This window comes from Perca fluviatilis, chromosome 22, assembly GCF_010015445.1.
Source record: "Perca fluviatilis chromosome 22, GENO_Pfluv_1.0, whole genome shotgun sequence".
NCBI classification, from domain to species: domain Eukaryota; kingdom Metazoa; phylum Chordata; class Actinopteri; order Perciformes; family Percidae; genus Perca; species Perca fluviatilis.
In genome coordinates, this window is record NC_053133.1 from 24951179 (window position 1) to 24962511 (window position 11333).

The following is an 11333-nucleotide window of genomic DNA, read 5'->3' on the forward strand; positions in this document are numbered from 1 at the left end:
TACAATACTTGTTGAGATCTGTTTTAAAGAGAGTTTCACAGTTGATTCAGATGAACCCAGATATTAAGTTAAAGGTAATAACTCAAGAAACGATGTTAAAAAAAACTATGATTTAAAATTGCAAATGGAAGAAACCTCCAGTTTGTGTAGTTTTATTTTGGAAGATGTGTAGTATTTGAAATTGAATTTAACAACACTGTTTGAGCTTGCGCATGAGGAATAGATGCTCCACATTTAGTAAAAACCTGCAGGTCTTCCGTTTAAACTTCATCCTCAAAAAGAAGTCTTACAAACTTGAAGAGAAACTAACTGTCTGAGAGGCATTACCCATAAATTCTGCTTCACGCTGGCTCACTGCAGGTAAATGTAGCTCATAAATTAGTTGTTTTCTTTCACCTCCCTCTCAGTTATTGCTGAAGCTGTACAAATATTTTTGAAAGGGAAATCATTAACCCTTGTAACCTCTACTGGCAACCAATAGGAACCGCAACAAAACGTTTCTGCTTCTACACAAGTTAGTTATTAGAATTAACATATTACGGAAAAAGATTTCTCTCTTCTCTAATGCTTTCAGAATGCATTTTTTTACCATCATGTTTTTCCTATTTCTTTTACATTTCTGGAAACAACTTAACTGAAACACATCCACAATCCACTACAGTTGGCAGTTGTTGCATCTGTTTGGAGCCAATGCTTAAGACATGAGGGAGAGGGAGAGGGGGTCAATTACCAGGGAAGGATCTGTTACCGACCTGAACATGGAGGCTCCTTCTTATTCCTGATCCAGATTTCAGTTCAGGGTTAAAGCCATCAAAAGGCTGCTGGGTAGACCTGTGGAATACAAAGTGTTACATATGTTTATTCCATTTATAAAGGAGTGTTTTGTTGTTGTTGGATTTTAAAGGTAGCGTAGGTAGGATTGGGAAGATCCAGGACAAGAATTTGAACGACAACTTCTCAGTCCCTGCCCCCCTTTCTGCTGAAGCCCAAACGGTCTCCTAAGCCCCTCCCCCCCCCACAAGGGAGAATGAATGTGTGTGCATGAGCAGTGATTGACACGCAGTTAGTCGTACTACAGGCTGTAGGTGGTGCCAGAGGAGCCATATGTTATTTTTAATGACCTGCTTCATGTAGTTCTACTGGAACATAGGGTCAGTTTCAGCAAATATGACAGAAAGTTAGTTTTAGAAGTCTTACCTACGGCACCTTTTTAAGGCTTTAATAAATGTTTTCTGCTGTTCACCCTGCAGTCTCTGTCTCAGCGTTACCAGAAGCAGATTTCGTCGGCAGTCAGAGGTGAGAAAACTTGGTAACACTCTACGTGAAGGTATCTAAATAAGCGTGACATGACACTGTCATGAACACATGACACTGTCAGGACACATGAACCCTAACAATAACCCTAACCACAACTTTTCATGACAAAAACCGAATGACACTTACTAAAAGAAGCGTTATCTCATAAACGTTTATGACTTGTTTATAATGTTTGACACGTTCATGACAGTGTCGTGTCACTCTTATGTAGATACCTTTTTAAATAAAGTGTAACCGAAAACTTAAACACACCGACCTAGGACTGTCTGTATGTTTAAGATATGTATTTTTTTATTAGATGAACTAGAACTTTCTGGTGCAGATAAAATACTTAAATTTCCTTCAAAAACTTGAATGCGGTGGTTTGTTAACAAAGGTGTGTTAATTATGCGGTTTCATTCTTTCTTCTTTTTTTCACGTTAGATGAAGTATCTCGGGTGCTGCCCTCGCTTGTGATGGTCGACAGGGCTTCGCCCCGCCCCAAAGTCGCGGCCCATGTCACTGGCAGCTTCGTGCCCCAGCTGGAGCGAGAGGGAGGAGGTGAGTCCTGCAGAAATTAACTGCACACAGTGGTGATCTGAATTAAACAATTTCAAATGAATTAGTGATCGATTGGAACAAGAGTCTGACTAAATTTGCTTTGCTTAAGGGTGTCATCCATTAGGCACAGACCAAAATGTCTTTGGGAACTGAATCAGCCTGCACCACAGTGCCTTTTAAATGTAGCTATTTTAATTCTGTCTGACTCTTAATCAATGAAGGCCCACAGACTGAAACGTTGCATCTAAGTGCCTGCAAGGGACTGTTTTGCAGTATCTAAGAGATGTGTTTTGCAAGGAAAAGTACATTTTCTATAATTTGTTGCTACAAATCCTACAGATGAAAAGTTACAAATTATAAAAATAAAAAATACCGACGGTACAGCAGGTCAAAATTATAAGCTAGTAATGGTGCCTTTCCATTCGACTCAACTCCCTCTCTTGGTACTAGGTGCTTGTTTGTTTTCCCTTTCCACTGCAGATATAACTCCCTAAGTACTTTCTCAGTGTAGGCGGGATTCTCAGCTGAACGTCACAGCGTTGCCCTGTGGATCTGCCGTTTTTTTTATTTTATCATAGGCTCAGCTCACTTGGAACCTCGACCAAGGTGGTACTAAAAAAAGGGACCAGGTACCATTGACAACTTTTACACACGGGAAAACCAAAACAAAAAGCCAGTCGAGTAGAGACAAGGCGAGCCGTATCGTGCAGTGGAAATGTGGCATAAATGACATTTCGTACGTCTTACTATCTTATAATTAAAGTGACCTACAGGGGCGGCCTCTAGCTCGCCCAGTAAGAGCGTTCGCCCCATGTTGGCTGAGTCCTTTGCAGCGGCGCGGGTTTGAATCCAATCTGCTGCCCTTTGCTGCGTTTTATCCCCCATCTCTCTCCCCCTTTCATGTCTATCCTCTGTCACTGTCTAAATAAAGGGAAAAGCCCCCAAAAAAGAATCTTAAAAAAAAAATTAAAAGTGACTTACAAATGTCACAATTCATACTTAGAATCTCATAATTTTGGCTTAAAAGGAGTAGTTTACATTTTATTCAATCCTGACTTTTCATTGCTTTTCATCCATTTTTACAATGTTGACTTACTATCTCCCAACTGTAACCTACAAAAGTCACACATTTCACATAAATATACAATATTTATGTCAAGGCCAAGGCCTTCAAATGACCTAAGGCTAGAAGACCTACATACACTGCATCCGTTCACTTTGGTTTGAATCGCTGCATTTTATGTCAAATCAAACGATGCCTATATGTATCGTCACCGTTAAGCTGTGTTTCTTTTCTTGGTGGGAACTGGCTTTCACAACAAATCCTCACCTTCTAGCTTGTGATGTTTCTCCGGTTGGGTTTGTTTTTTTTCCGCAGCTCCCGTCTCCGCTGGGCGTCGAGTTCAGGGCCAGAAGATCTCATGGTGGGAGGGGCAGAAGGGGCTGGCCTTCCTCCAGGACGTCCAGCTGGTGGACGGGGAGCTGGTGGTGCCGCAGCCCGGCCTCTACTACATCTACGCCCAGACGTACTTCAGACACACCCACTCCCTGGAGGAGGAGGGCGAGGACGGCGAGGAGGCGGAGGACAGGGGCAGGCCACTGCTGCAGTACGTCTATAAAAAGGTGAGAAAGGGGTCACCGCGAGACTTTACACTCTCTGATTTCAACTCTTCTCGCCTTGTGTTGTGCGATTTTGCTCTGTTGCTGTTTCTCCACCCGTCTATGTTTTTAATTATTTGGCTCGACTTGGATTTGACTCATCAGCTGGCAGGTTTTCTGAATCACGTCTGTTGTCGCAAGTTGTTTTTAATAAATATTTGAACTGCACTTTCCCCTCGGAATTAAAGTGTAGAAGTGTTTAAAAGGGCTCTATTTTATTTAGATTTTTTCTACTTCATCTACCTCGGATTTTACCACCTAGTTTTACTTTTCTTCATTTCTTCATCACACTTGTATGATAAGATTTGTTAGCCCGTATTTGGTACCAGACAGCAGAGAGACAGACAGGAAACACGGGGAGACAGTGAGGGGAATTGCGTGCAACAAAGGTCTCCAGCCAGAATAGACGAGCAAAGTTGTGTTTACACGGAGTGCAACTTGACCGTGTGCAAATTAAATTTGAATCGCAAAACACGGCAGACCGATGCTTCACAGCCGAGGAGTAACTTCAGATGGTGGTCTGACTAATCAGATCTTCTGACCAACGTGGATCCAGACAGTGAGTGTGTAACTGCATCACAGCGTGGCAAACAGCCAATAACAATCACTTTCTGCTTTTTCATATAAAACTAGACGGAGGGGGGTCTGTGCTTTGTTGTTTGGCAGACAGTCAGCAGTTACACAAACTCCCGGGCAGTTCAGTGCTTGTGTTTGGTGGTTTTAAAACGTTCCTGTGGCAGAGATAGATGGCAGTGATGTTTCCTGTTTCCTGTACGGGACTCGCACACCGCCTCAAAATGTGTCCGGTCACCGGTTACGTGATTGGCCCCCGCAGCGTGACATCAGGTTGTGGAGTTGAATCGTCTCAACTTTTCGACACAGGCTGCTGCATTTCTTTTTGGCTACCCCCCCTGCCCCCTGCAGACCCCACTGCTGCAGCCTAAACGCACTACCCCCATTCAAAATAATTAGGAAGACCTGCGTTTTTGCCACGCCGTCTGACGGCCGAGGCAGTCATTGTCACCGGGCGTTAGAAGGATAGAGGGGGCGTTTGTATCGTGCTGCAAGAGGTGAATCCTTGGATGCTAGATTGAGGAGAATTCAGAGGATTGAAGGCGATTCGATATTGTAATTTGTAAAAAACCATTCTTTACGACCTGGTCAGGGGCGATTCCAGGATTTTTTTAAGTGGGGTGGCACAGGGGGGACCAATAATCATTAAGGAGTGGGGGGGGGGTTACAGCATAGAAAACCTGCTTAGAAATATAGGAAATATTGGATAGGATAGAACAACACAATGGAATTCTGCTAAATAATACACATCACATTCATTATTAGTTTTACTTGTTTTCATTTTAAACAAATTGTGTATATACAAATACAATACACATTTTATTTTTTAAAGATTATTTTTTGGGCATTTTAGGCCTTTTATTTGTATAGGATAGCTTACACTTGAAAGGGGAGAGAGGGGAGTGACATGCAGCAAAGGGCCGCAGATCGGAGTCGAACCCACAGCCGCTGCATTGAGGAGTAACTCTCTATATAAGGGCGCCTGCTCTACCAGGTGAGCTAACCAGGCGCCCAGCAATACACATTTTCTATAGGCTCAGTCTGGCACTTAAAACTACCAATGGATTGGGTGGGGCACCGATCATATATCAAGGGGGGCCGGTGCCACCCCGTGCCCCCCCTTCTAGCCCCGCCCCTGGCCCTGATTGATCCGACCTGTCATTCCTCTGACCCACCAGCCATGAGCGCCTCACTCTGTCCACCACATATCAAACCTCTCCCTCTCCCGCCAGGTGAGCTCCTACCCGGTTCCCATTCTGCTGATGAAGACGAGCCGAACCTCCTGCTGGTCCCGGGGCTCCCAGTTTTCCCTGCACTCGGCCCACCAGGGGGGGCTGTTCCCGCTCAGCAACGGCGACCGCCTGTTCGTCACGGTGACCAACGCCTCTGCTGTGGACATGGACGAGAAGAGCAGCTTCTTCGGGGCGTTTCTCATCAGCTAGACGATCGCATGCAGGACTCGGGAATCGACCATCACGCTGTTTACGTTTGTGATGGATGCATCTCGTCTCGTAAACATGGCTGCAGCCTCTAGACTTCTCCTATTAATGAAAAATACTGCAACAGCGAGTCACGGGGAAGGCGGTCCTTCTGTTTTTCAGGATCACAAACCGAACAAAATTTTGACAACACTGGTTTCATGGGTGGAGAAGAGACTGTTATGGATTTGTGTGTGTGTGTGTGTGTGTGTGTGTGTGTGTGTGTGTGTGTGTGTGTGTGTGTGTGTGTGTGTGTGTGTGTGTGTGTGTGTGTGTGTGTGTGTGTGTGTGTGTGTGTGTGTGTGTGTGTGTGTGTGTGTGTGTGTGTGTGTGTGTGTGTGTGTGTGTGTGTGCTAATCAATCAGTGTATTAAAGTTAATAGGGCTTGGATTTGACAGAGATTAAAGTTTCTGTTGTATGAACTTTTCTTTGAGGCAGAATTCTACGTTTTTTAAAGTCTAAAGTGTGCAGAGCTAAGTGGTCTTGAACAGCTAAGAAAAAAACCTTATTACAAAATATACAAAACAATATTCACTCTGTTTTATGCTTTTGAGCTGACATTCTGCACACAAAGGCTGAATTCAGATGTGATTTGCCTGGGTATATTCTCGCCTGTCCTGTTCCTGGGATTTTGGGGCTTTTTTTTTTTTTTTTTTAAACAGGGAATCCTTGAAGCAGTTAGCCTATACAACCTCAAGTTCTAGCGACCATCAAGCTATGTTCATGGTCAATATGGTTTATTGGTTTTCCAAATGTTTGACTTTTTATGTGATTAGAATCAGAAATCAGAAAATAATTCATTGCCGCAGTAGGTTACACCTACATGGAATTTGCCTTGGTAAATGGTGCATACGTCGACAAACATTTAACATTAATAAGAAATAAACAATAAATACAGAAATGGAAACAGAAACAAATATATACAAAGGTTTAGGTGATGATCTAACAAAGCTAGACTGTATTTTCAAACTTTAAGTTTTGTTTTAGATTCAAAGTACTTTAAATTGCCTCTTAACTCAGCTCTCCAATTCAAAAACTCATCTTTAACCGCTCACAGATTCTGCACAAAGGGGAGCTGTTCTTTTCTCATTCTAGAAAAAGGAAAGTTGGTAGCAATTCAGACCTTTGGCAAAACATTACACTTGATCCATCTTATTGATTTTATAGCAAATGCTTTAAAACTGGGGTCTGCCTCTAAGAATTGTTTGTGTAAAACTCTTATCAGCTGAACATTAGCGATTATCTGAGTCCCTGGATGCGTGTTTGTGTAAAGATGTAAATATTTTGCTATATTTTGTGTTTTTATCTGGGTCTGTAGCTCTCAATGAACTCCCGTCTTCATTTTCCCTCAGCGAGATGTTGAACTTCTGTTTACCGATCATGGGCTACTGCTTAACATTACAAGCCTTTCAGACAGTTAGTTGACAGCTGTGTTGAAATATTAAGGGTGTAAGATCGCCACCTTTTCTTTCACGAGTTTTACAGTGCTCATTTTAAAACGCTGCTCCTCCACAAATCTGGCTGTGTGCTTTGATTTTGTTGGCAGCAGCGCCCGCAGTCTCTCGCTGTGCTGTTGGCTCGTTCATCTTAATCGTTCTCCAAACGGTGCATTGAAAGCTTCCTAAGCGCTTGGTATTCTCAGGCATTCATGTCGTGTTGGATACGCTGCAGACTTGGAAAACCGTTTGTAATGAACAGTGCAGCAAATCCTCTGATGCTAAAAGACATGTAAACCAAAATGATCCTTTATATCTAAAGGAGAGCTGCATGAATCAATGAACAGAACTGATTGAAGGTTCATTCAGGAAATAGTAGTTTGATAGCCTAGAAATCTAGACGCACCCTAGCGGCAGCAAATTTAATTTGCAGCCAGGGGGGGTCTAGGCACTCTCCGTTGACTTGCGAGCTGGAAAAACCAAACTCTGGTCAGGCCAATCACAACGTGTATAGAATTGGTGGGCGGGGCTTAGGAGTTCAGCTTTTCTTTGAGAAAAGAACAAAGAACGGCACTGAAGTCATTCTTAAAAAAGGTGAAGATGTGTTCGGAGTTTAATCATTCAACTAGCTTCGCTATCTTCTTCGTTGCTCTGCCTGGTTGTAGCGCTATCCTATTGCGGGCAGAGGGAATTTGAAAGACAGCCGTTTATTCCGCCCCTCTGATTGAGCCCTGCCAATGGTGAGTTCACGGACCCAACATCTTGATGTGGGTCTGGCTTGTCAGGCTAGTAGTTTGACAAAATGTTCTTAACTTACAGGGATAGTTTGGATGTTTTGAAGTGGGGAACATAAGAGGACCCTGTGAGGATGGTTAGATCAAAGAATTTCTAATAAGGGAAGAGGTTCCACTGTCTCGATACTTCCGGCTTCTGAACTGGTTGCAGTTCCACTCTGGTTCCATATAGGGGGCGCTCACAGGCGAGGGCAGAATAGAAGGATAGAATTTTTTTTGTCTAGTAATTTGATTGTTGCATTCGAAAGAGGAGGCAAAGAAAATACACACTGCTGGGTGTTTGCTAATGTTTTAAAGACTACGCCGAAATATTCACTCTGACATTCTGGTTCCGCTCGATGCCGTCACGCGGGATCTCCGATCGTCCTTCAGTGACCAATCAGCATTCATTAGCAGAGTGCTAGCGTGTTATGGGCAACGACGACTCAACCTGTAAGAAATCGAAAGGACACAAGTACTCGTTCATTCAACTTTCGACCTATAATCCATGTTGAACTTGCAAAAAGTACAATCAAATCTGAGATTTGTCAACAGCAATCAGGCGAAAGAGACAAATTTAGCCGTCTAGCTCCATTAGAGTCCCATTCATTTTGCAATCGCCTAATAGGTGAAGTAACGTTTAAATGTCCATTTAAAGGGATAGATTGGATTTTTTGAAGTGTGGTTGTATGAGCTACTTCTCCATAATCAGTGTGTTAGCTACGGGGGCAGCAGCTAAATGCATTTTAGACACCTAAAGAAATCTATATCCATTCAAGTGTGCGCTATATTTAGAAAACGCTTTACCTTGCTGTCAGACGGCCCTTTACGACGGGGAAGTGAAGCCGTTATCTCTGCTCTTTTCTTCCACCAGACTCCTTCATTTTACCTCTCAGAACACGGGAGTTTCTGCTCTACCGCTGCCTCCATCGTTTAGTTTATACGTGTTCTTGTTTAGCTTCGGTGTTTTAATTGGGTTAGTTCGGTTTCGGAACTGAGCAAGCGCCAACGGCAAATGAAAGCCATGAGATGTGGCTGAAAGCTCTAGAAGAAATCTCACAAGTGTCAAACTCCTATTGCCAAGGGGGCGAGAATGAACCGTCCAGTTAAATTCACAGATTTATCCAACTCTATTTGAGAAGAGCAAAAAAAGACGTCAGCAGTAAAGAGTTCCAAATAAGTTCTCCTTAAAAGCAGCATTCACTGTAGCACTTATGTAAATATCACATTACGAGACCTTTTTTTAATTTCTTGTTTTTGCAACTAATGTATAGACTTTTTTTCAAATGTTTTTTTTAAATTTTTTTATATATATATAAATGTTGGTATTCACGAAAATTGCAGTGAGAAACCTATACTCCAGGACCAAACATGATGTAAAATGGTAGTTTAAAGTTGATGTGAACAGGGTCTTATTTGTGCTCCTTAATATGAATGTACAGACATTAAATCTGTGGTTTTTGAGTTGACTGTGAGGTGGATGTTAACCGAGCCGTCTAACTTTTTCGATCTGATGAGCGAAACAATAACCTGAGACACTTCCGATGCAGTCAGTACCTTACAATACGTTGGGCCTCCATATGGAAAAAAAACTGGAAACATCCACCTGCAGTCAGTCTTCTACGTCAGCTGGACCTCCACCACCTGAAAGGCATCAAAAAAGGAGACAACTGTACTCTAGTCAGGTTGTAGACAATTACACTAAATTTGTATCGTTTGCCAGAGAGACCAAAACTAAATGTGAATGTAAATAAGCAGGTGGTTTTGTCTGTAAATATGTGAAATAAAGACACCGCAGGAGGAACTTACCAACATTTTTGATTTCACCGAACATCTTGAATTCATCAGCGTATGTGAGGTTGTTTCCAGCTTTCTTTTATCCAGTCTGCTGATCAGTCACGCCACATACGGATCACCATCAATTTCGAAACACACAGAACGTTACCATCTAGCACATCTACCTTTCTGGCACATTTCTGTATCCACTAAGAGTTATATTGTTGTGTAAAAACTATTTTAAAAAGGTGTTTGTTGAATCAGTGACGATGATCAGTGGATTGCATGAAAGGAAACTGTAAACAACCTCAGACACGCCGATGAAGGCAGGAAAACATCTGCTGAATAAAGCATGATTTAATGAAGAAGAGATGTGCGACACATTTCTCAAATTTAGAGCCGCAGCTTGCTGAAATAAAGATATCAAAGCAGTGGGAGATCTGTCAGTAAAAGGCTGGCTTATTCAAATTCAGATCACAAAACGCTGTAGATCAGTCCTTCTCTTTCTGGGTCTAATAAGCTTTAACCCTTGTGTGGTGTTCATATTTTTGTTCCACAGCCAATGTTCCCGGCTCTGGGGGACCCACCACATTATTAGGCTTTTAAATCAATACAGCCATAACAATTTATGTCAAAATAAATTTAAAAATTTACTTTAGCTCAATTACCAATGACATATACATCAATTATAGTTCATATTTTTTATTTACCCCTGTGAGATCACATTTATGATCATATGATCATTTGTTTTTTGTGAGAAAATAAGGAAATTCAATTATAAAAAGGTATAAAAATAGAAACAAGATTTTTGATCATTATTGGTGCTTATTTCTTAGAACTTCATCAGAACAGGTGAAAGTGCTTGAAATGTAACAAGTTTGTGACCTTGTGTGGGAATAGCAGATGCAGAAAGAGACAACAAAGTTTCATAGCACCTACATTTAAATACACCCGGGTCCAGTAGACCCAAACACCTCATAGGTAATAGTTATATGTGTGTGTGGGGGGAGGTGTGTGTGTGTGTGTGTGGGGGGGGGGATACCATGTGCATTCATTGAAAATAAGTTAGTTTTTATGTTCTTCACAGAAAATGAGCCAAAGCCAATGAGTTTGAGTTAGAATAAATAGCATAATTTTTCTTTTAGCAAACATTGAAAATGGGTCCCACAGACCTGAACACCACACAAGGGTTAAACAAACAATTTAAAGGTCCCATGGCATGAAAATTTCACTTTATGAGGTTTTTTAACATTAATATGAGTTCCCCCAGCCTGCCTATGGTCCCCCAGTGGCTAGAAATGGTGATAGGTGTAAACCGAGCCCTGGGTATCCTGCTCTGTCTTTGAGAAAATGAAAGCTCAGATGGGCCGATCTGGAATCTTCTCCTTATGAGGTCATAAGGAGCAAGGTTACCTCCCCTTTCTCTGCTTTGCCCGCCCAGAGAATTTGGCCCACCGATGAGAGAGAGACATCATGGCTTTCAAACGAGCAAAGTGGCAGTTGGTCAAGGCCACAACCCCACCGTTCCACCTATATAAAAGAGACTTCAGATACAGTATTAGGGGACCACTAAGGTCTATATAAAAGAGACTTCAGATACAGTATTAGGGGACCACTAAGGTCTATATAAAAGAGACTTCAGATACAGTATTAGGGGACCACTAAGGTCTATATAAAAGAGACTTCAGATACAGTATTAGGGGACCACTAAGGCCTATATAAAAGAGACTTCAGATACAGTATTAGGGGACCACTAAGGCCTATATAAAAGAGACTTCAGA

The 11333-nt window shown here is 42.1% G+C and overlaps 1 protein-coding gene and 1 long non-coding RNA gene across 2 annotated transcripts in view; one reads left to right on the top strand and one right to left on the bottom strand.

Annotated features, from left to right (window-relative positions):
• LOC120552179 overlaps positions 1–3319 on the bottom strand; it is a 26174-nt gene extending 22855 nt beyond the window's left edge. Inside the window, exons 1-2 of the long non-coding RNA XR_005637971.1 lie at positions 3188–3319; positions 753–831 (exon numbers count right to left, since the gene is read on the bottom strand). This is a non-coding gene — a long non-coding RNA (uncharacterized LOC120552179). The remainder of the gene's footprint in view (positions 1–752; positions 832–3187) is intronic.
• The window catches only part of tnfsf10 (TNF superfamily member 10), a 13798-nt gene extending 6426 nt beyond the window's left edge, over positions 1–7372 (top strand). The window contains exons 3-6 of the mRNA XM_039789973.1: positions 1251–1296; positions 1741–1857; positions 3236–3480; positions 5322–7372. Of these exons, the coding sequence (XP_039645907.1) occupies positions 1251–1296; positions 1741–1857; positions 3236–3480; positions 5322–5531 (618 nt within the window). The 3' untranslated portion in view covers positions 5532–7372. The remainder of the gene's footprint in view (positions 1–1250; positions 1297–1740; positions 1858–3235; positions 3481–5321) is intronic.
• The last annotated feature ends 3961 nt before the right edge of the window (positions 7373–11333 follow it).